This window comes from Rhineura floridana, chromosome 3 (assembly GCF_030035675.1).
Source record: "Rhineura floridana isolate rRhiFlo1 chromosome 3, rRhiFlo1.hap2, whole genome shotgun sequence".
Lineage (NCBI taxonomy): Eukaryota > Metazoa > Chordata > Lepidosauria > Squamata > Rhineuridae > Rhineura > Rhineura floridana.
In genome coordinates, this window is record NC_084482.1 from 85,803,848 (window position 1) to 85,828,981 (window position 25,134).

The 25,134-nt window shown below is 40.8% G+C and overlaps 1 protein-coding gene across 4 annotated transcripts in view; it reads left to right on the forward strand.

The window, feature by feature from the left end:
• The first annotated feature begins 756 nt into the window (after positions 1-756).
• Positions 757-25,134, forward strand: part of SPDL1 (spindle apparatus coiled-coil protein 1) — a 43,779-nt gene continuing 19,401 nt past the window's right edge. Inside the window, exons 1-7 of one of the 4 annotated variants that reach the window (XM_061616806.1) lie at positions 757-1,060; positions 11,141-11,246; positions 13,641-13,822; positions 16,083-16,259; positions 22,744-22,938; positions 23,311-23,460; positions 24,358-24,456. In XM_061616806.1, coding sequence (XP_061472790.1) covers positions 13,652-13,822; positions 16,083-16,259; positions 22,744-22,938; positions 23,311-23,460; positions 24,358-24,456 — 792 coding nt within the window. In that variant the 5' untranslated portion in view covers positions 757-1,060; positions 11,141-11,246; positions 13,641-13,651. Of the gene's footprint in view, positions 1,061-1,522; positions 1,548-2,667; positions 2,782-11,140; positions 11,247-13,640; positions 13,823-16,082; positions 16,260-22,743; positions 22,939-23,310; positions 23,461-24,357; positions 24,457-25,134 lie in introns of those variants that run through there. The other 3 variants (XM_061616810.1, XM_061616808.1, XM_061616807.1) reach the window with 3 other exon arrangements.

Consider the following 25,134-nt stretch of genomic DNA (forward strand, 5'->3'; position numbering starts at 1 on the left):
AGGCCCTCACCTGCAGAGCGCAGTGATCGACTGGGTATATAAGGGGTAAGACGGTCTTTCAGATATCCCAGTCCCAAGCTTTATAGGGCTTTGTACACCAAAACTAGAACCTTGAACTTGGCCCGGAAGCAAATGGGCAGCCAGTGCAATTCTTTCAGCAGCCGGATGACATGTTGGTGATACCCTGCTCCAGTGAGCAGTCTCACCACTGCGTTTTGCACCAGCTGCAGCTTGCGGACCAACCTCAAGGGCAGCCCCACATAGAGCGCATTACAGTAATCCAGCCTAGGTTACCAGTGCGCAGACAACAGTGGTCAGGCTATTCCAGTCCAGAAACGGCTGCAGCTGTCGCACCAGCCAAACCTGGTAAAAGGCATTTCTAGCCACTGAGATCACCTGGGCCTCTAGCAACAAAGATGGATCCAGGACCACCCAGGCTATGGACCTGCTCTTTCAGACGTAATATGACCCCGTCCAAAGCAGGCAACTGACCAATTATCCAAACTTACTCAATTTCTGAGATTTTCAGATATGCAGGAGAAAGCAGGCTTTCTGACTTGCAAAGGGCTCTAATTACTGCCTTGTGACTCACAACCCTGACTTCACTTATTGGCTACAAACCTGAAAGAGCAGGATTAGAGCAGCCAGCTACAAGCTCATTTACCTGAAGTTGGGGGTGTGTGTGGCTAATATTTTGGTGTATATCTCAGCTGTTGTAGAGCATGCTTAATGTGACTAGCGTACTTTTTGCCAGGGAGTAACGAAATCCCTCCAATGCGTCAGTTGCTCTTACAGAACACCCGCGATCAGTTGAGCTTTGGTAAAGTGTAAATGCGAACAGAAACTTGTCGAGCCAAGCACAGTATCGCTTCGCAGCGCGCGCAGCCTTCCTCCTCCCAAAAAATCTGGGTTCCCCCACAAACGGAAGTAGTAATTATCGCGAGACTTGGCCTATCTCGTGGGGAGACTCGGGACGAAATTTAAACGGAGAGCTGTAGAGAGATACTGAGACGCGTCTTTCTTCGTAGCCTGAAGTGGAAACGTTTCGAAGGAGACGTGGGTGAGCCGGCCGTTAAAGGGGACGAGCGTACTTTGCTTTCTTTTCTGTCTTGCCATTTGCCTTTCCTGTTTGCTGAGGAAAATGGGCAGGGAGGGGGCGTGTGGTGGTGTTTCTTTTTTAAAAAAATGAAAAGTGTGAGTGAGTGAATGAATGACGAGAAGGGGTTGTTTCCTCAAGGGGTTGTATCTTTGTCTCCATTCCTCTTTCTCAAATTGCTTTCCAGCGTTGCTTATTTTCTTGGGTGGGGCTAGAACCACTTGTCTTTCAGTGGCATAGGGAAATTGGGGGCGCGGTTCCAATGATTTGGAGCCATTGCAGGCTTTTCTGGAATGCGGTTAGGATACCTATATGGGATATTTATTTATTTATTTTATTTTATTTAATTTATATACCGCCCTAAGCCCAAGGGCTCTCTGGGCGGTGTACATAAAATAAAGCAATCAGGAATATATAAATACAATAAAACAATAGAATCAAACCAACAAAGGTAAACAAAAATAATCAAACAGTAGCAAAATACAACAATACATATAATAATACGCATTAAAACTTGCTGTTGGAATACCTGTATGGGTTAGGAGAAGTAGAAACTGCATCATTGTTCTGTTTTAAGTTAGGAATATGCCTTTCATCCTTCCTAAACTATTTTCAAGTAACCTGGCCTAGTCATGATGATGTCTGAAGTTTGGAACCATGTTTGTTTTCCTTTGACTTGCTTAAAACTCATTCTGTTCTACAGGAGCTTCTCCTGCTATCTCTTCCATTCTTTCTCTTCCCCTCTATGTATTGTCTTTGCTTTCTGTCATGTTCTTGCTGTCTCTTGTCAGTGCTAGTTGTTGTCTTTTTCAGCCTATGTGAAGAGAAGAGACAAGTGTTCTTTCAGAACTACAGAACTTTATGAATGTTATAAAACTCACTGAGATATAGTGACATTTAGTTTTTGGTCCCACTGGTTTCAGTGGCCATTGATGTATTCATTGCTGTCTGTGGGCAATCAGGTTTGTTTCCACATTTTGGTATGGTTTTTCCAAACAACTTATTGGTGGCTTGCACTAAGTCAGTATTCCAAACTCTTCCGCCCCACCACATGAAAGTTGTTGAGGGTGTTGGCGGACCCCTTAATGATGTCTTGCACCACAGTTTGGAAACTCCTGCGCTAAGTAGTTCTGCACCTATGATTGGTTGAAAAAAGGTTGTGTGTTTTACTGTTGAGGAAGGGGAAGTTGCCATGTGTCAAGATAGACTTATTTTGCTGTTTACTGTTAATATAGCCACTAAAATGGGAAAAAATAGCAGTGTTAAAAATAAATCTTATCTTAATAAAATGCTTATGTAATGATCATAAAAGCTTTGAATTATGTTGTATTTTTCTGACTGATACATTCTTGTGGAAGTTTTCCATTCTGATGGGTGTGTACTAGAAGTATGTGGGAAGAGAGGCTAGTGCAAGAACTGGAAGCAGGTTCTAAAAAACTAGCTATGTGGCAATAAGAAACTGCCTTGTACTGAGCTAGAATAGTGAACCATCTAGTTCAGTATTGTCTGTGTTTTCTGGTATTAACTCTTCAATGTCTTGGGTATTGGTCTGTTCAAGCTTGCTACCTGTGATCTTTTAAACTGAAACAAGGATTTGGATATGGGACCTTGTGTATTAAAGTATGTGATCTACAACTGAATGGTGGTCCTTTGCCTTTCTGGATGCATTACTGTGTTAAGGCTAGGTAAGTACAAATACCTGTTGAAAGTCTGAAATGTGAGGCAGTGGATACTTATAGCCCTGTACCTTTAGCTGCTAGCCTAGTTTGCCTTCCTCCCAGCTTCCTATTCTTCAGTCTTGGTTGGAAGGGTGTGTGTTGGGGAGCCAGTGTAGTTGTTTCTAAGTGCAGGATTATAGCTCGCAAGCATTGGTAGGAAAGGGTTGCTCTCGTTCAATCACCTGCTAAACTAGTTAGAGAAGTAAATCTTCTGCAGTGCAGTGCAAACTTAGAGGACCATCTCTTTTGGCAAGAATGATTAGCTCCAGCTTTTTTCCCACCCCTGGAGCTGGAAAGGGGGAAATTCCCATAGTTGTGATTTGGAAGCTATCAGTGTAACTCCCAGAGTGCATTTGTAAAGAAGATACCCACCCCCTCCTATATCAGTGTTGTAAAGGAAGCTGCTGTTTGGTTTGTCCCTAGTAGCATAGTGCCAAAACAAGCTGCCCTCACCTTCAGTTTGGAGTTGGAGAGGGGCAGGAATTAGCGATGCAATTGCAGTAGGCATCCAAAACCCGCTGTGCATCTCTGCGTCACAACTATGGAAATGATTCCTAACCTCGTCTCCAGCTTTGAGCTGAAAAGGAGGGCTGATGCTATGTGCAGCAGTTTCACCCCCTCTAAAAAAACACCCTGGGAAAGAGCAGGAGATTCTACTTGACAGTATGTATTTTGGCAGTTAAGCACAAGGACAGGAATAAGGTCTTTGCTGTTGGGGGAGGGGCAGGGTTCAGGCAATCACAGATTTTTTTGTTAGCTAGGAAAGCCACCCCAAATTTTTGGATCCCTAAGTGTGTGTCTTGACTCCTGAATTTGTGCTTGCTAGCAGGTTCTAAAGTAATTCTTTCTGGTATCTTAAAGGAGATGTGATGAATATAGCATGCATATGGCTCAAAGCAGATGAAAAGAATCTCCAAATTGTTCCACCATTGACTTCTGGGCAGCTATCCTTAGATGCAATGCCTTGCAAACGTAATCAGACCCCTGACCAATGCTCTCATATTACTGATTTACAAATGGTACATTGTAATTTCGTTCTGTATGATATTTTATTTTGAAACACAATCTCAAAATCAATTACTGTACGGTGACACTGGTTCTATGTTGGGAAATGTTGTAAGAAACACAAAAAACTGAAACATTGCTTGCGTAAGTATTCAACCCCCACAATTAATATTTGGTAGAGCTACCTTTTGCTGCAATAACAGCTTTAAGTCTTTTCTGGTAAGTATGTACCAGCTTTTGCACACAGTGTCGGAAGGATTTTGGCCCATTCTTCCTGGCAGATTTGCTCCAGGTTGTTGAGGTTGGTTGGACGTTGCTTGTGGACCACAATTTTCAAAGAGCGCCACAGATTCTCAATGGGATTGAGATCAGGACTTTGACTGGGCCACTGTAGGACATTCACCTTTTTGTTCTTGAGCCACTCCAATGTTGCTTTGGCCTTGTGCTTGAGATCATTGTCCTGCTGAAAAGTGAATTTCCTCCTAAGCTTCAGTTTTTCACTGGACTGAAGCAGGTTCTTTTGCAGTATTTCCCTGTATTTTGCTCCATCCATTCTTCCTTCAGTTTTAACAGGATGCCCAGTCCCTGCTGATGAGAAGCTTCCCCACAGCATGATGCTGCCACGACCATATTTCACTGCAGGGATGATGTATCTTGAGGCATGGGCAGTGTTAGGTTTGTGTCACACATAGTGCTTTGAGTTTTGGCCAAAAAGTTCTATCTTGGTCTCATCTGATGACAAAACCTTCTCCCACGTCGCAGCTGGGGCACTCTCGTGCTTGCTGGCAAACTCCAGATGTGCTTTCAGATAGTACTCTTTGAGTAACGGCTTCTTTCTTGCCACCCTCCCATACAGGCCACTATTATGCAGAGCTCTTGATATGGTTGACTGGTGCACCATTACTCCACTGCCAGCCACTGAACTCTGTAGCTCCTTCAAGGTGATTGTTGTCCTCTCTGTGGCTTCTCTCACAAGTCTCCTTCTTGTTCAACTGCTGAGTTTTGAGGGACTGCCTTTTCTTGGCAGTGCCTGGGTGGTGTGATGCAGCTTCTACTTTCTGATTATTGATCCAACTGTGCTCACTGGGGTATCCAGACACTTGGATAATATTTTGTACCCTTTTCCTAATCTGTGCATTTGTATTACATTATCTCTCACTTCTGTAGAATGCTCTTTGGTCTTCATTTTCCTTCAGATCCACAGCCTGACTAATGATCCTTCAACAGTGGGGGTTTTATCCTGTCATTGTGACAGCAACTTTAATGGTTCACAGGTGGAGGGCAATGATAAGGTCATTGTGTCCTTGATAGAGCAATTTCTTTCATCTGTGTCAACTGGGAGCTTCCACAGCACAGGGGTTGAATACTTATGCAAGCAACATGTTTCAGTTTTTTGTTTCTTACAAACATTTCCCAACATAAAACCAATGTCACCTTACAATAATTGATTTTGTTTCAATTCAGTGTTGTAAAATAAACAGAACAAAATTACAAGGTACCATTTGTAACTTAGTAATATGTGAGCATTGATCGGGGGAATGATTATGTTTGCAAGGCACTGTATATGAAAGCCTGGAAAAAAATTGAACTCCCCTGGGGCTTTTCCATTTTTTTCTGAAGCTTTCTTGTTTTTTTTCCTGAAAAATTGGGAAAAAAATGGGAAAATACCATCCCTCCCCCCAATCTTCCCATTTTTTTCTGGGCCTTCACATCTGTAGCTATCCCATGCTTTTATATGTGGTCCCAGCTATGACTTGCAGAGTAATTGCACCTTCAACACAGTGTTTTGTCACCTAGCAGGATGACAGGAGGGATCATGCGAATTACATGTAATTATGGAGTGGTATCTTCCTCTCATAGATAGATATTCTGGGTTTGAATGAAAGGGATCTCTACTGAACAGCAAGGGATCAAAAAGTTTTAATTTCCCACAGGAAGAAAATAACTGCATGGATTGTTCTGCTGCCTGGTTGTTACAAACATAAACCATAAATAATTGTACAAGAGAGATCAAGAAGTTTACTTGCTCTTTATGTAAGAATTTCCCCCTTGAAAAACATTGAAGATTAAAAAAACCTACAAAGCTGCCTACTTTCCCTTCCGTATCTGCAAGCATCATCTGAGCTGCTGCAATAAAAGTGAGAGACAGACTGCATAGGGACCTTGTGTTGCTGTTGACCATTTTGGAGGTTAAGAGCTGAGTAAAATGGACATTCTTAGTTGAGTGGCAAAAACAGTGGGAGGTGGGCTCTACAGATAGGATTTTTTCCTTTCACCCATTAATGGAGGATTTTTGAATGTTTAAATTGAAAGGGCAGTAGAGGCAGGCTAGTTTGTCCAGACTGGGCATTGTGCTCTCAGGAGTGGTTTGTGCAGGGCTGGGAGGATCGATTCTGGGTGCTGTGAGGTTTGTGGGGTAGAAGAAACAGTTGATCATGTACTATGGGACTGTTTGCGGTATGTGGCACATGGAGAGCCGCTCCTCTGTAGGTTTAGTGATTTGGGGCTTACAGACTTGTCAGTGTGGCCTGTTCTTCATGACAAGAATTCCTAGAGTGTGATGTTTGAGGTTTTATGACAGTTTGTGAAGGCTATGAGGCTTTATGAAACTCTGTAAATGAAGAAAGGTAATCCTGTTTGCCAGTAATGGCAGTAATAGAGCCTTTCTTTGGCTATGCATCACCATTAAACTCAAGGAGGCGGCTAAGAGAGACAGATTGGCTTTACCAAGCTCCTTCCCATTCCTATTGTGATGGCGGCAGCAGGTTAGGTGGAAGTTGAATGTTTTATCGTGATAACTTGTATAATAAGTCTACATTCTGAAGCACTAGGGAATAAGTAGAATTTATTCATTTTATTAGATTTATATCCTGCCCTTCCTCCCAGTAGGAGCCCAGGACAGCAAACAAAATAACTAAATATAATCTAAAACATCATAAAAACTGACTTTAAAATATATTACAAAACATTCTTAAAAACATATTAAAGCAAAACATCTTTTTTAAAAAAGCAATTCCAACACAGGCTGGGATAAGGTCTTCACTTAAAAGGCTTCTTGAAAGAGGAAGGTCTTCAGTAGGCGCTGAAAAGATAACAAAGATGGTGCCTGTCTAATATTTAAGGAGAGGGAATTCTAAAGGGTAGGTGCCAGTACACTAAAGGTCCACTTTCTATGTTGTGCGGAACGGACCTCCTGATAAGATGATATCCGCAGGAGGCCCTCACTGGCAGAGCACAGTGATCGACTGGGTATATAAGGGGTAAGACGGTCTTTCAGGTATCCTGTTCCCAAACTGTATAGGGCTTGTACACCAAAACCAGAACCTTCAACTTAGCCTGGTAGCTAATTTGTAGCCAGTGCAACTCTTTCAGCAGTGGGGTGACATGATGGCAATACCCTGCCCCATCAAGCAGTCTCGCTGCCACATTTTGCACCAGCTGGACCAACCTCAAGGGTAGCCCCACATAGAATGTGTTACCAGCGTATGGATAACAGTAGCTAGGCTATCCCGGTCCAGAAACAGCCACACCTGTCTTACCAGACGAAGCTGGTAAAAGGCACTCCTAGCCACTGAGGTCACTCTTCCTGCTAGGAACAAAGCTGGATCCAGAAGCACCCCTGGACTAAGGACCTGCTCTTTCAAGGGAATATGTCCCCATCCAAAGCAGGTAACTGACTAATTATCAAAACTTGGGAACTGCCAACCCACAGCTCCTCTGTCTTGCTTGGATTCAGACTCAGTTTATTGATCCTCATCCAGCGCACCACAAGGTCCAGGCATGGGTCCAGGGCTTGCATGGCCTCTCAAGATTCAGACGTTACAGAGAAATAGAGCTGGGTATTGTCAGTATATTGCTGACACCATACCCCAAATCTCCTGATGACCGCTCCCAAGGGCTTCATATAGAGGTTAAACAGCATGGAGGACAAGATAGTATCCTGCAGCACCCCACAGCACAACTGCCAGGGGGATGAAAGACAAATCACCCAATGCTATTCTCTGAAAGCAGCCCTGGAGATAGGATTGGAACCGCAGTAAAATAGTGCCTCTGATATCCATCTCACCAAATTGGCCCAGAAGGATACCATGATCAACTATCAGGGTGACCAAGGCAGATACAGTCCCATAACCAGGCCTGAACCGAGACTGGAATGGGTCAAGATAATCTGTTTCATCCAAGGGTACGTGCAACTGCTGTGTCACAACCCTCTTAATCACCTTCCCTGAAAAGGGGCTGTTTGCGACTGGGTGGTAGTTGTCGCAAACCAATGGGTCTAGGATGGCCTTTTTCAGGAGCAGTCGAATCACCGCCTTTTTCAGGGTGGCTGGAACCACTCTTTCCTGCAATGACACATTGATCACACCCTGGATCCACTTGGTCAAGCTTTAATAAGCCAAGAAGAGCAAGGGTTGAGAGGACTACACTGTTGCAAGCACCTTGTCCACATAATCAGGCCACATCAACTGGAACCGATCCCAATAAAATGTAGCAGATGTTGCACTGGACACCTCACTGGCAACTATAGTAGATGCAGACAGGGCATCAAGATTGCTACGGAGGTGATAAACTTTACCCTCAAAGTGCCTTGCAAACAATGCACAGTGGGCCTTCGAAGAGTCTAAAATGCTATTTCCTGGACTTGATGTCAACAGACCCATGACAATACAGAAAAGTTCCACTGGACAGCTACTTGAGGATGCGATGGTGGCAAAGAAGTGGGCCTCCTTCAGTGAGGGTGGTCTCACCACCACATAATAGGCAAGGTTATGATGCTTTACTTGTGCCTGATCAGCCTCGCAGAAGGTCTTTTGCCACTTGCGCTCTAGCTATCATCCAGCCTGTTTTATTGTCCTTAGTTCACTGGTGTACCAAGGTGTAAACTGGGCTCCACAATGCAGGAGAGGGCGCTCATGGGCAACTATGTTATGAACCCGACACGCCTCGCTGTTCTACAGTATGACAAGGGCTTCAACGGGGTCACCTGCTCTATGTACTGGGAACTCCCCCCAGGGCATTCAGGATTCCTGTGGATTCCATTAGTCTCCGGGGGTGGACCATCTTAATCTGTCCACCACCCTTGCAGGGAAGGATTGGAGTTGTAAGGAAGTGGTCTGACCATGACAATGGGGTGACATCCACCCCCTATCTCCAGACCACACCAGGGTGTGCCCTGCTCTATGTGTCAGGCTGGTGAGAACTTGAGACAACCCCATGGTCGTCATGGAGGCCATGAAGTCCTGAGCCAGAACATTAGAGGCAGCCTCAGCATGGACATTGAAATCACCCAGGACTATCGTTCTGGGCTCCTCCAATACCACAGCTGAAATGGACTCCGCTGGCTCGGTCGGAGAAACTGCTGGGCAGCAGGGTGGATGGTACACCGGCAGCAAACCGAGTTTACTGACTCCTTGGCACTACACCAGGTGCAAGCCCTCACAGCCTGCTCCAAGACAGAGAGGTTTCCTGGTGACAGAGATGGAAGTTCTGTAGACCACAGCAACTCCTCTCCTCCGTCCCTGTAGCCTGTGCTATGTTGCACTGAGTATCCAGGTGGGCAACTGATTATCCAGATCAACTCCTCCTAGCTCACCCACCCAGGTCTCAGTAATTCACACCAAATCGGCACTTTGATCCATGATCAATCACTGATGAGTGTGGTCTTACTGTGTGCCAATCTGGTGTTAAACAAGAGCGCACATAGGCTAGTGGGCACAGCAGATGAGCAACGAGGAACCTGTCTGTGAGAGGAGTGGGAGTGAGGAACAAGGTGTAGATAGCCTTGCCCTTGTCTTGTATGGTAGCTCACCACCTCCATATGGCTATACCTCCCTCTACCCATGATCAGTGAAATTGGGGTGGCATCACCCATGTTCCTCCTTACTAAGGCTCCTCCTCAACTCCTGATATGGACTCAGCAAGAGCCTACCAACAAAAGCTGTCTGAACCAGTTATCCCATTAGGCCTCTGCAGGAATTGGGAACAGTCAGACCCGCTCAATATCTTCTACACAGAGCACATATACTCCCCCCATCTTGCACCCAGTGAGGGCCAGCCTTCTGCCAGTTGCAGAGTGTCACTCTGATGACTTTCTCCTGCTGTTTATTTCACTGCACAGGCCCTCACCCTGCTCAAGAACTACACATGCGCCATACGCCCTCCGCACTACCACTCTCCTCTAGATTGGTTTAAATTGGTTTAGAATTGAGATTAATGGGGCTTACTTCTCAGAAAACATGGTTGATCTGTAAATGTTATTTGCTGAATATTGCTATCCCACTCTTCTATCAACAAGTACCCAGAGCACATTAGCATCTCCCTTTTAACTAGGGGAAACCATAATGTGCAGTCAGATGAAACTTAATTGCTATTTTACCCTTTTATATAGTGTTCCAATAGTGTTTAGAAATGCAGAAGAACATCTACCTTGTATACCTTCCTTTATTCCTGTCTCCTCTTTGAAGTATAAAATAGAAGGATGCTTTGGCACCTCTCTGAAGTGGTCCAAGTGATCAGTTGTTGGACAGTATGTACAGTAAATGTCAGTCAAAATGTTGTGTTAGTATAGTTACCACAGGGTTTTTTAAAATGTTAATTTTACATAATGGAATTGGGTGCAAACTATTCAAGGATCTAATGTGCTGAGCCCCAAAGTTCATTACAGTTTATTAAACAATGATGGAAAAAGTTGCTTAATTATTATTGTGTTGGAATGTGGTGGAAGGGAAAGAGGCAAGGACTATGTTGGCCTTGGTTACAGAGAGCCACTGTTCTTTGACAGAAGCCTGGTAGACTTCGGCAGCCATGGAAATAGTGAACAGCTGCTCCAAGTAGATTGAAAAGGATTTGCATTTCAATTATCTTACCATGTGATTTTACCTATTCTGGGAGGCAGCAGTGAATGTGATTGAAAAAGCTGAAGATTTTTGGAGCAGAAAGAAGCAGATTATTTAGTAATTCAAAGTTACAGAGTGTTAAAGTTTATAGTATTGTGAGATGGAATGCACTTGAAGATGAGTTACTAGTTTTTCATCTACAAGAAATTGAGACTGAAAATATTGTTTTTTTCTTTTTAGCTTTGAGGACTGTATTCTGTTGAGTGTGCTGTTAATGTATAGTACTATAGTGGATGTCTAAAACTAGGATTTTGTGTTCCAGCTCCAGTTTAAATAAGAAGCTTTACATTGATGTTACATCACACTGAGTTTTAAAAATCCACTGCAAAATTCTTAATTTTGTATTAATGCAAGATTTCTTCTTTAATGCTACTTTAGGATCCTCAATGAAAATACTAATGAGTTTCTTTTTTTAAAATGCATAGGAGTTGCTGGTGGCTCAAAATGAAGATTATCATGCAGATTACAGTACAGACGGAAGCTACATAGTCTAATCGGGTCAGAGAGGATAACAACACTTGAAGTCAATATGTAAGTAACAACTAATATTGACTTACTTCATTTACTATTTAGTGTTAGAATTCACAAAACCAAAATTGCAGACTGAACATAATTTACAATTCAGGTCATACATTTATAGATTACCTCTGTTGTCACTTGTTAGCAGTGAAATCATTGATATGTGTGGCATACTTCTAGTACCTCTTAGAGAGCTATGTGTGCAATTCCAGTAGCAGAGAAAGTTTTTAAAGATGTACTCACAATTTTTGAGATGCTGGTATAGTTGTGGGATGTCCAAGTTGTTCTGCTGTTCTATTTGTTGGTTGTGGTGGGGAGCATTAGTATAGTTGGAATTACCCAAGCTGTATATCTACAAGCCAAGGTCATATCCATCATCCTCTGTGGAATCAACTATCAGTTTGGACACACACCCAAACTTGAAAGTGACACAACTTGAGAGCCCACCTGTTGCTTTTATCTGCCCAATGTTCTAAACGGAAGAACTTGAAAAATTCTCAATAAATGTTTCCTTATTCTATGCCCCGTGATTAAAGAGGCTTTCCTTTTGTGGTTAGCAACTATAACTGTATTCATTTTTGTTTAAATACTAGGCATGGGTGGGGAGGGGGGAATGGAAGCCTTTTTTTCTAATGCTAATGGTAGTGGGGTGATTGACATTCATTGGGATTGTGGCTGGGATGCAAGAGTTAAATTTGCTGTACGCTGTAGTCCCACTGAGAAGTGCCTAGTATTAAAATTAAAAATGCAGGTGGTGTTGCTAACAATGAAGTAAAAGTAATGTTGTGAGTTTGGGAGTTGGAATGGATGATTCCTGTGGGTCCCCTTCCAGCCTCTGATTTGGAACCCTGTACCTTGGGGTGAGGGGCTAGATCTGCTGGCCAGATGGGTTTCTTTTGTTAAGCTAATAGAGTGGCCAGATTGTTAATGGGTCTATCAGGTGCCCAGCAACTAGTGAATGGGCCAGGAAGATCCTTTTGTCATTGAAACTCTTCAGGAGAGCCTTCCCCCCCCCCCGCTCCTGGCGGCTAGGAGAGGCTTGTGTTTTTAGTGTGTGTTGAGAGTGTGAGTTGATCCTCCGTGGTGCAGAGTGGTAAGCGGCGGTAATGTAGCCGAAGCTCTACTCATGGCCGGGGTTTGATTCCAACGGAAGGAGGAAGTCGAATCTCTGGTAAAAGGAGTCAAGGTCCACTCAGCCTTCCATCCATCTGTGGTCGGTAAAATGAGTACTCGGCATATGCTGGGGGTTATAGAAAGGCCAGGGATGGAACTGGCAATCCCACCCCATATATATGGCCTGCCTAGTAAACGTTGCAAGACGTCACCCTAAGAGTCGGAAACGACTCGCACTGCAAGCGCGGGGACACCTTTACCTTTTTGAGTGTGTGGAAGAGAATGGTTGGGAACTGGAGACAGACAGAGAGTCTGGCTCTTTGCACCATGGCTTTAGGATGCCTCCTGTAACACAGATGGAAAAGCTGGATATTGGACTGCTGATACCTTGAATCCCTCCATCCTAAACTCAGGTTGGAATGTGTGTAAACAAACAAACCATATTTCATAAAGACACCACAGTCTCTGCTGACCTTCTTCCCAAAGGAAACCAAACCCTGGACAAGCGCAGGGACCCCTGGAATCTCACTGCTCGGAGATTGGGGAGGCACACAACAGTAACATCTAATTTGGCTATGAGTCTGAAAGTTTAGCTTTGCATTTGTCCTTGTACTCATCCCTGATTGGAACTTTCTGCTTTGAAGTTACAAATAGTGCCACACAAAAAGAGTTGAACATGTGCAAGCTACATTATTGTTCTTCTAGGCTGAGCAAAGATTTGCCCCATTATGTCGTCTATTCTATATGCAATTGCTAGAAAAATACTTGGGAGCAGTTGCCCTGCCCATCTGTCTTGTAATCATGCCTTTGTGCTCCTCCTGTCATTCCAGTGTCTTGCTCCCTCTCTTAAAAATTAAAGGCCCACTGATAGTTTAACAATAGAAGATAAATGTCCCTCCCACTTTCCCACTTAAAGGTCCAGTAGCTATTTAATGTGATTGCATATATTATCAGTGACTTGGCGCCAAACTATGAGTATGGAACCCATGGCTGTCACTTCTCCCCCCCAACTCCCCCTCCCAATCATTAAAGGTCTTCTGGCTCTTGACAAAACACTTATGCATGTATCCCCACATCCAGAGACCATTTACCTTTAATGCTAGGCAGGGAAAGAGCTTGGAAAACGTTGGTTGCTCAAGTCTGTTTTATGTTGTATACAGCAAGGCACATGCAATCTCCGTGTCTTGGCTCTTTAACAAAACCACAAGTATATCATAGCTCTTATCAGTAAAAACTGAACAACTTAACACAGTAAGTTTAATTTTTTAAATTATATCTTTCATTTATGTGCAGTGTAAGTGTTAATGAAAATGGAGTCGGATCAAGAAACAATTTCACGTCTTCGATGTCAGCTCAAAGAAGCAGAGGAAGAAAGAAGAAAGGCAGCACAATATGGTTTAAAGCTGGTAGAGAGCGAGAACTTGTTGCAGAATCAGCTAGATGAACTGCAAAATGAAATAGTTACTTTAACAGAGGTGAAATTTTAAACATTCAACAGAGGTGTTTTTCCTACATTGATTCCACTATTTACTTATAGAAGCATGAATGCCATAGCTGTAACCATTAAATTTAATATGTATAACATATAAGAAAAGTGGTTAACAAACTGTGCCAGAACTTGGTAGCCAACCATAAATTTAATCTTACCACAGTGCTACTGTAACAATAAGATAATTGCAAGAGCAGATCGCTACAGATGAGGAAACCCCATTAAACCTAGTGTGACTTATTTCTGAGTAAATATGTATAGGACAGAATACTTATTGCATAAACTTCCAGCCGTTGGGTTTGGAGAAGCTTTTTAGTAGTAACTCAGCAACAAATCGGACTTCAGTTTTTTTTAAGAATAAGCCTCTACCTTTATCTGCTTGTTAGCACAAAAGTGTGTACAAAATATGGTGTTGGATGGGAAACATTAGCACCCTATTGGGAGCTGTCTGGAGTCCCAAGTGATATGCTCAGGGTGGCTCACTGGGTCATCTGTCTCTGCCTGAAACTGGTTAAGAGCATCCACGGGATATAGTCCTATGCATACTAAACTAAACAAAAAAGAAGTTTTATTAAATTGCAGCAACTGAAATTGTCAACTTATACAAAAGACTCATTCTCGTGGAAAGAATTGGCTGCAGTTCTGTACATACTTGGGAGTATCACTGAAGAAGCCAGTGAGAGTCGCTTCTGAGTCCACATGCATAGGAAGGCTTATATGCTATTGGGGAGGGGCAGAGAAAGAGATGGAACATCTCTTCTGGATTTTGATCATTATCTCATCGTCGTGTGCAGGATTAAGCGAATTTGTTAAGGACACAGCAACTCTTTGACAATTTTCTGTCTGCTAAACCTAAACACATCACATGCTTGTGAAGTGATAGACAGCCTCAGATGTTTGTGACAGTCTAGTTTTTAAAGTTCCTCTTCTGTTATCTGTTGTTGTTGGTAAACAGCACAACCTCCCTTTCAGCCCATCTCCTGTGTGTGTGTCTCTTCCCACCAATCTGTGATACTTCCTGCCCTAATCTCAGATGCAACAACATTCAGATCTTCACTGCTGCTGCTGCTTGAGATGTGCTATAAAGGAGTAGAATTTCAACTGTTGTGTGTGGGGTTTTGGTTGTAAAGTGGTTGTGTCTTTTTGCTGTAAAGCAGGGGTGGCTAACCTGTGAACCCCCAAATGTTGCTGGACTATAACTCCCATAATCCCTAACTATTGGCCATGTTGGCTGGGGTTGATGGGATTTAGAATCCAACAACATTTGGAGGGTCACAGGTTCACTACCCCGCTTTAAAGGCTCTCAAGTGTAGGAGGGTGAAATCTTCACAGGAAGATGAACCTGGCAATTAAAGGACAAACATAAACTTAAACAAGACTTTTCTCTACTTCTAATTAGCTAAAAGGTTGGGAGGTGGAGTGAAAATAATGTGTATAAAACAGGGTTGAGTCAGTTAGTTGTGAAGTCAGAAGCTTGAAGAGCTGTAAGAGAGAAACAGTCCTGAAATGCTTAGAGAACTACAAGGTTTGAAAGTGTTAAGAGTGCAATTGGGTGTGTAGGAGAAAGGAAGCAGGGCAGGACCATAAAGGAACCTAGATGCTGAACTAAGGGATGTAATTTGAAAATTATTAGCTTGGCTAGGAAAACAGTCTAGAATAAAAACAGGAATAGTTGGATCAGTTTACCTTTATTATCATTTTTTAAATAATTTGGTCTTATGGGTAACTTCTCATACTGTAAAATGAGGCTTTCTCCCCCTAAAATCACTTTCTCAAAAATTGTTTGTTGCCGTACTGAAACCTTAAGCAAAAGCTTTCGCTATGGAAAAATTGGTCTGAAGCCTTGTTAGTCACATAAAGTTTAATTGCCTTACCATTCTACCCAGTATTGGGAATAGGTTGGGGCAATTAAAGTTCAAAGGGTTAAAGAGCTATTCAGTGAAAACAGAACATGGATAGCATTCTTAACTGCTTCCAAGTTAACATTTATATATAAAGGTTGAATTTGCCTGCATTTGCTAAGCACTTGGGTGCACATAGTGTACGTAGGGCTGTGTGCATACTGCCTGACCTTGGGTGGTCTCTTTTGGTGTGGACAATAGCAAAGAAGGCTGGGAAAATGCAAGTGTGTATGGGGACCTTTCTATCCTTGCCAAGGCCTATACTTTGGACCAAACACTTAATAGTATGTCTTCTAAGAACAGTCTTCTATCCTGCATTGTAACTCTGAGATGCTTATTTTCCAGAATTTTGAACAAGAAAAATATACCCTCCAGAGAGAAGTAGAACTAAAGAATAGAATGTTAGGAAGTCTGAATCTTGAATGTGAGACTCTTAAGCAACAGCAAAGTATACAGTTCGATACATTACGTGAACAACTGGGAAGGCTGCATGGTCAAGAAATGAATGAATTTAAGAATAAGGTTGGTAATCCAATACGTATTACGCAAGCGATAAAGTAATTATTTCATGTCTGTCTTTAAAATATTCTAGATGTAATTCAGTTGCGGACAAAGCTGTTTTGAATTGAAATATTTTTCTTTATTACATCACCAAATGAGTGATGATGAGCCACTTATTAAGATTGATCAGGTGGTTTATGATGGAATTACAGTATAAGGTTTACTTTGTTTGAGATCTTAAACATTTTTTTTAATTGTTTTTATTGATTTCATAGTAATTTAACATGAATAATATAATGATACAAAAAGACATCAATTTAACTTTAATACCCTCCCCCTTCCCCCCTCCCCCCACTTTAGAGCCAATTCATGTTTTGATTCGGTTTATGTGCTATGTTATGGAAAGTATATTGGTAAGTATTGGTATACAGGTGATTATTGTAGTGAATGAAAATTAAATACAATATTAACATGAGATGGTTTAAAATTGTAGGAGTATTATTATTCGTTTAGGAAAACCAGATAGTTTTTGCAGATGAAGAAAGCTGGGTATGTAGGTCTCGTTGTGAGGTGTATTCCATGTAGTTCCACCATACTGACGTGAACAATTCCGGTTTTGCAGCACCTCTTAGAAATCGAAGATGCAGCGTGATTTTGTCCAATATAGCTATCGTCCATATTTTGTTGAACCAAATCTGCAAGTTAAGTCCATCTTGATTTTTCCAGTATTGTAATATTGTTAGTCTCGCTGCTATGAGTAGTTTACATAGCAGATGTTTTGATTTTAATGTTTTGTTTTCATCTTTGAATAAAGATAATAAAAATAGTTCCGGTGTTAAGTGTATTTTTTCTTTCTTAATGTTGTTAAGTTCGGTATGTACTGAAGTCCAAAATTTTTTGATCTGTGGGCAACTCCACCATAGGTGGAAGTATGTTCCTTTTTGATTGCATCCTCTCCAACATAAGGGAGATGTTGATGAAGATATATGAGAGAGTTGTACTGGTGTATAATACCATCTGTGAATTGTTTTCAGCATAGTTTCTTTATGTGCTGCAGAAATTGTTTTGCTGTGTTTAGAATGAAAGATTGAAGACCATTCAGATGTTTCTAGCTGATATCCCAGCTCTTTTTCCCATTGGTTTTTCAGACCTGTCAGTTTTCCCATATCAATTTCTAGTAATATTTTATATAGGTTAGAGACTATTCCTTTACCAGAGCGACCACTATCTAGTAATATTTTTTCAAATTGTGTGATATTTTTAGTAGCGTATGTTTTGATTTGAGGGTCCTTTAGGGTAGTTTGTAATTGGTATGTATGTAACCAATCTAAGTTCCAAGATGGAATATCAATTTTTAGTTGTTGAATAGTGATTGGGTTACCTTGTGGGAAAAAATCTCTCAATCTAAAATAATTTTTCTCCTCTCCTATTTCTATATATTTTTTCAAGAAGTCATCTCCTGCTTTCGGGTAAGCAGGTAAGAGAGTTAAAGGGGAGTATATTGAAGATAATTTTAATTGCCATTGTTTCCAGATGGAGAATGTGGATTTTGTATATGGATTATTAATATTTTTAATCCATGTGTGGGTGACTGGTAAGAAGGGTAGATTCCAAATCTTGCCTTTCGATAACATATTTTCTTCTAATCTAATCCAAGATTTTTTTGATTTCATTATGATGAAGCTAAGTTGGCGAAGTTGAAATGCTATGTAATATAAATGTAAATTCGGAAGACCCCAACCTCCAGAACTTGTGTGTGTGTAAAAGGATGTCATTGCTAGTCTTGGTCTTTTATTTTGAAAGATGAAGTTATTTATCATGGTTTGCCATTTGCGAATAGTGGTATGTGTAATAAGAAGAGGGAGTACTTGAAATAAATAAAGAAATCTGGGGATTATTTTCATGCGAACGGTCGCTATTCGGCCTAATATGGTTATATTGAGTTTTTTCCATTTATTGAGATCTAGTTTCATTTTTCGTATTAAAGGGTAATAATTAATATAAAACAGTTTTGATGTATTTTTGGGAATTAAAACTCCCAGGTATCTAAAAGCAGAGTTACATATATTAATTCCCAGTATTTTGTGGGTGGTCAATTGGTCTTGAGGACCAATATGAAAAAACATTATAGAGGATTCGTTGAAATTTATTTTAAGACCAGATATTTCTGTAAATGTTTCAAGCATCAGTTTAAGTGCTGAGGCTGATTGTGATGGGTTTCCTAACATTAATGTCATGTCATCTGCATATTAATTTAATAGATGTTCTTCGTCAGTCGTATTAATTTTATATCCCTGTATTTGAGCATGTGAGCGTAATTTCATGGCTAGAGGTTCCAGAGCCAGAGCAAATAGTAATGGAGAGAGAGGACATCCTTGTTTCGTGCCTCTTTGTATTATTATGGGGTCAGAATCCAGATTATTAGTGCGAATTACTGCAGTGGTGATGTCATATAATCGATTAATCATGTTTAGTATCCTATTTCCTAATTTATATTTATCTAGTACTTTAATTAGGTAGTTCCAGTTTAAACAATCAAAGGCCTTGTATATATCTAAGGATAAGATACCTAATGGTTTTTTGTTTGTTTTGGCGTGATATATGATGTTAAGCAGTCTTCTGATGGGATCAGATATATGTCTTCCTTTAATGAATCCTGTTTGATCTACATGAACAAGATCAGTTATCATTGACTTGATTCTATTTGCTAATATAGAAGTAAATAATTTTTGATCTTGGTTTAGAAGATTTATTGGGCGGTAGGATTCCACTTTTGATTTATCTTTATTTGGTTTGGGTATAACTATTATACGGGATGTTTTCCAGGTGTCTGGGATAATTCCACCTGACCAAATATAATTAAATAATTGTGTGAGGTGTGGAGTTAATATATCTTTGAAGATTTTATAAAATGTGCTATTAAAGCCATCTGGTCCAGGTGCCTTATTGTGTTTGAGGTTTATGATTGCCGTAGAAACCTCTTCTGTTGTTATATCTTGGTTTAGAAGTGTTTTTTGAGCATCTGAAGGAGTGGGTGGGGAAAAGTCAAGGAGAAAATTTTGGAGTTCCTCTGTTTTAATAGGTGTGGTATTATATAGTTTCTTATAAAAATCCATGAAGCATTTATTAATTTCTTTAATATCACAGGTTATGTTCTCTTGATGTGAAATTGTTGTAATTGTAGTAGCTGTATATTGTGATTTTAGAGCATGAGCTAGTAATCTGGAATGTTTATTTCCCCATTCATAGTATTTTTGTTTAGTATACCAGAGAGATTTGGCTATTTTCATAGAATCTATAGCTTCTAATTCTTTTTTTTTCTGTTGTAGTTCTCCTAATGTGGTGTCTGAATTATTTTGTTTATGCTGAGATTCTAATTTGTCCACTTCTTTTAATAATTGGGTTTTAATTGGGTCGGTGTGACGTTTCTTTTTGGCCATTTTATTTATGCAGTGACCTCTCATTGTTGCTTTAATTGCGTCCCATAAAATGTTCATTGTAATGTCAGGGGTAGTGTTGAATTCAAAATATTCTTTTAATTTTTCTTGTAGAATGTTAGTGACTGATCGATCAGTAGTAAGGGAAGAATCAAATCTCCATATTGAGTTGTATGGAGTGTATTTTAGGGTGTTTAAATTTACTCCTACTGCAGCATGATCTGATACCAATCTGGGGTATATTTCTGCTTTGGTGATATTAGTGAGGAGTGTTGAAGATACTAGGATGTAATCTAGTCTCGAGAAAGTTTTAAATCTGGGTGATTGATATGTGTAATCTTTGATATTAGTATTCATGTGGCGCCATGCATCTATTAACCAGTGTTTTTGTAGTAGAGACTGTATGGGAGATGATGTTTTTGCAAGCGATTTTGGTAGTCGTATGCTTTTGTCTAGTATAGGGTCACTGCATATGTTTAAATCCCCGCCTATAAGAACTTCACCTGAGGCGAATTTCTGAAGTTTTTTGAGTGTTTTAGATAGAAAATTTAGCTGATTAGTATTAGGAGAGTAAATTGAAGCTAGGGTGTAATTACGATTTTGTAGTGATCCTGAAAGGAATATATATCTGCCCTCTGGGTCTATTTGTTGTTTTTGAACCTGAAAATCTAATGTTTTAGCAAAAATAATTCCTACTCCTCTTGAGTGATTTCCTCCCGTAGCTAAGAATTGCTTACCAAAATATTTATGTGGAAGAAGATGATAGTTAGGTTTTGGTTTATATATTTCTTGAAGAAATATAATTGAGGGTTGTTGACTTTTGATGTAGTCTGAAACTCTCCGTCTTTTGATTATGTCTCCCATGCCCCTTACATTTAGAGTTAGTATTTTAAGTTCAACCATTAGAGATAAGTACATTGATTATTTTGATCACCTGAATATACCAATATCCTTTATCTTTGTACCATTTCCATCTTAACATTTCTGTATTTAACCATATATTATAACATATATTGAATGTGTAGCTCTGAAAACCCCAAATAAAACATAACTTCCCCCCCAACATGTAACCCCCGTACCTGACTAATAAAAGACAGAGTAAGCTTACTCTGCTTACAGGTGTTGTCATTGACAGCCCTGCATTAGTCGGTTGAATTTCTGAGGTTTATTACCTCTGAGAAGAATAAGATAGTATAAATTTGAATAGTAGCAAATAGATAAAACTTTTAACTAAATAGCTCATTATGTTTCTGCTAACCCTGGCCTGTGATAAATTGCACCAACTTAGCCTTTGTGCATGTTAGAAATTTGTGATTCAGTCCTTGAGAAATCTGTTTGTATGTTGATTCTTATAGTGATCCATCCGTGAATGTTCATTTCTTTCTTGTAGATGTGGATCTTAGTGCTCTTTGAGTAGTCATTGAGTTGCTGACTGTGTCCACTCTTGGACGTCTTCTGCGTCTCATGGTATGAGGGAAGGATTTCCAGTTGTCACAGTCAAGTAACTTGTTGAACAGCTCATCTGATTCTGTTTCTTCTTTGTCCCACGGAGAGTTGATGTTGAATAGTGCCAGTAAATTTAGCATGTCTTTTTTAGTTGATGCTTTATGTTGAATGCCATCCATTTCTGTTATTAGCGCAAATGGGAAGCCCCACCGATATTTGATGCCTTCTTTTCTTAGTAGTTCTGTAGCAGGGCGAATTGCTTTACATTTTTGCAGTGTTGCAGTGCTCAGGTCCTGTAGAAATAAGACGGGGCTGCCTTCGAATTCGATTTGGTTTTTTGTATGTGCAATTTTAAGCAGTTCTTCTTTTTTTGCAAAATTATAAAATGCAATTATAATGTCTCTAGGAGGGGCATTATTTTTTGGGCGAGGACCCAGACTTCTGTGTGCGCATTCTATGTCTGATGCAATAATGCCTGCTTCTGGCATGGTTGCTGACCACCAAGATATTAAAACCTGAATAATATTTTTATTATCAGTCCATTCCTTAATCCCACACACTCTTAAATTCCGGCAACGACTTCGATTTTCCTGGTCATCGACGCGGGTTAATATTTCTTTTTGATTGCGAATAATGTGTTTGATCACCTCTGTGTGTTGAGTGCCTAAATCTAAGGCCTCATCTGCAGTTTTAGCAACGTCGGCCATTTTGGTTGCCAGGGATGAGATTTTTTCATCTAAGATCTTAAAGCTATCGTCCCATTTTTGAAACAGTGAACTTTGTAAGGAGGCAATTTGCGTAGAGAGGAGGCTTGTAGCTGGGTCTTGCTCTGAATCGGGGATTAAGGGCTGCATTAACTCACTTTTCGATGATGTTGATGTTTTCGCTGCCATTTTAATGTTTTCGGGTTGCTTTGATTCACGATGTGTCCAGTGAGAGGTTGTTTTGTCAAGATGAGAAGTACTGCTGTTGATCTAACTCTGCAGGAGGTATTCCTGGTTCCGTCAGATATTTTTAAGAGGAGTTTTGTAATTTGTGTCAAGGCTTTTTTCGAAGAAAAGGCTGCAGGGTTAGCAGAGCTCACAGCTTACCCTGTTGCTCCGATGGTCGCCACCTGGTGGATCCAGATCCTAAACAATTTTGTTTCTAACGGCAGTAGAGCCATGATGGCTGTGCTTGGTATGCTTCTGAATACTAGTTGCTGGAAAGCGCAGGAGGGGCGCAGGAGGGGAGAGTGCTCTTTTGCTCAGGTCCTGCTTGCAGGCTTCCTTCCAATTGGCCACTGTGAGAACAGGATGCTGAACCAGATGGACCATTAGCCTCATCCGGCAGGCTCTTCTTATGTTCTTTAAAATCATATATAGTTCAGATGTGCTTGAGTTAGGCTAAAATTGAGGAAGGATGGCTTCAGTCAGCATGTACTGACCCCATATAGGTGAGTATAGGAAACCTGGGAAACCTGTGTGTGCTTCCTTAAGTTCCATGATGGATGAGAGTGGATATAAATGTAATAAATAATGGATTCTAAAGCTATATGGAAAAATCAGATGGTAAATATGAAAAGGTGTGTGTTTAAAGGGCTCTAAACTAACAATGTGTTTTCTCTGGAAAATATTTTCAAGGTGGAGAAACTGAAATCTGAGCTAAATGAAACTCTTCTTAGTGAGAAACAGTTGAAGCACAAAGTGGACCATCTGAAGGAAGTCATTGCATCTAAGTCGGAAGAACTACGCATAACGTCAGAGCGTGTACATGAAACCATGTCTTCAGAAGTGCTCAATCTTCAGCTTGAGCTGCTGGCACTTGAACAGGCAAAGGTATGCAGTAAATTAGTCTGAACACAGAGTTTAATAAAAAAAATCTGTTTGGTATTCTTTCAGATATGAAAGCTAAGGAGATCAATCTTCTTGCTACAGAGATAAAGCTATAGCCTTACCCTAACCTACAATTCAGGCGTGGGGTACCTTTTTGGGTCTGGTATTCTGCCTACCTGTCAAAATCACTTGCATAGGGTTCAATGGCCCAAGGGGCATTGCCAGCCCTATGCTTCCCCCACCTCACTATAGCTGGTAGTGCTTTAGTATCCCTGAAAGCACTAGAACTAATATTAAGCTCAAAAGACAAAGTAGTTTTCTAGAATATACAACTGTTAGGTAAATTGTTCACAGAGTACTTTCCTTTTTTGACAGGCAGATCTTGAGGACAAATTACATGATCTCCAATACAGCAAGGAGCAGCTAGAACTTGGAAATAGCAATCTGACTAATCGTGTGGCACATCTTGAAGAGGAGAAAGAAGAGAGGGAGAAAGATCTTGTTTCATATTGTAATGCATTAGAGGTGATATAATGTTTCCTACTGATAGCAGTACTACCCATTTTAATGATAAAAGAGTAGGGCTTATTTTCTCAGGAAGGGTGGATGAAATTCAGCTAAATGCATGTGTGCAATGGGAGTGTCCTCCTTCTCTCACCGCGCATGCCCCGTGCAGTCTCCAAATCATCTCTAGAAGTTTGGGGGAACCTCCAGAACAGATTTAGGAGGTGCATGGAGGGAGAAAAAGGGGAGAATGTTCCGCTGCAGTAGAAGAAATCCTTGTGCTGACAATGTTTGGCTTAGTGCTACATTGAATACAACCCAATGTTTTCATATTTTAGTTGAAATATTCTCCGGCAGCAAATGGAATATTTTATTTATTTATAAAAGTATTTCTGTATTGCCTTATCATAAAATATCCGGGTGATGTACAATGATAAAACATACACCATTAAAAACTATATAAATAATCCTTAAAGTCTCTGACTGGTAATAAAAAAAAATAAACAGCTGCAAAGGCTTGTTGGCATAAAAAGGTCTTCAAGAGACATCTGACAGTCAGTGTTTCATATTATATCAATAGGGTGCCATTCAACAAGGCTGTTTTGAGTGGTGAGTGGCCTAGTATGGCTGGGCGCTGTAGAAGATAGGGTAGCTGCATCAGTTCTCCTTAGACACAACTTCCCAGCAGGCTCTTTGGATATGCCTTCTTCTGGTATTGTATTAGGGTTAAGTTTCAGCTTGAGGTTATGGATAAGATGCTACGAGGTGTGAAGCCAATTATTTGTCCTTTAACCTGTATGGTGTTACTATTGTTAAAGAAGGTTTTTAGATTCACCATCCTAACCAGCTACTGGCTTGCCTCCAATTGTTCTTTGTGACAATGTAACATATGTCTAATCTTCTTTGACTCAAATTTAGAAAGCTCGTGAAGAGAATAGAGACCTTCACGTTCAACTTGACCATGCACTGCAACAAGCCTTGGATCCTTCCAGTAAAGGCAATTCTTTGTTTGCTGAGGTACTGATCTTATTGTGGTTTATATAAAATATATGTGCCAATCATTTTAGCAAAGGTCATTTTAGTTATAAAGGCCTCTTGCATTTGGTCACTTCAGAAACTGATCTGCTTACTTGACATTTGTACTTTTTAAAGTCAGTAATATTAGAACAAATATCTTGTCTCTACTTTATAATGTATTTCCTTTCCTAACTGAGATACTTCAGGAAGCACAATATCATTGTAAAATGCTCTGGACTCTGAAGCTGAACCCCGACAAAACCGAGGTGTTGCTGGTGGGGGATAAGAGAAGGTTGGGAAATTTAGACCTGGTGCTTAATGGGGTGAGATTGCCCCTGAAGGACCAGGTCCGCAGTCTCGGGGTCATTTTGGACTCCCAGCTGTCTATGGAGGCGCAGATTTCTGCAGTGAGCCGGGCAGCCTGGTACCAACTTCATCTGGTACAGAGGCTGCGACCCTATCTTCCTATACATCTGCTCCCACGAGTAATACATGCCCTGGTCTCCTCTCGATTAGACTACTGTAATGCACTCTACGTGGGGTTACCCTTGAAGACGGTCCGGAAACTCCAGCTGGTACAAAATGCGGCGGCACGCTTAATAAAGCAGACCCGTCGCCGGGACCATATCACCCCAGTGCTGATTGAGTTGCACTGGTTGCCAGTTGTATACCGGGCCC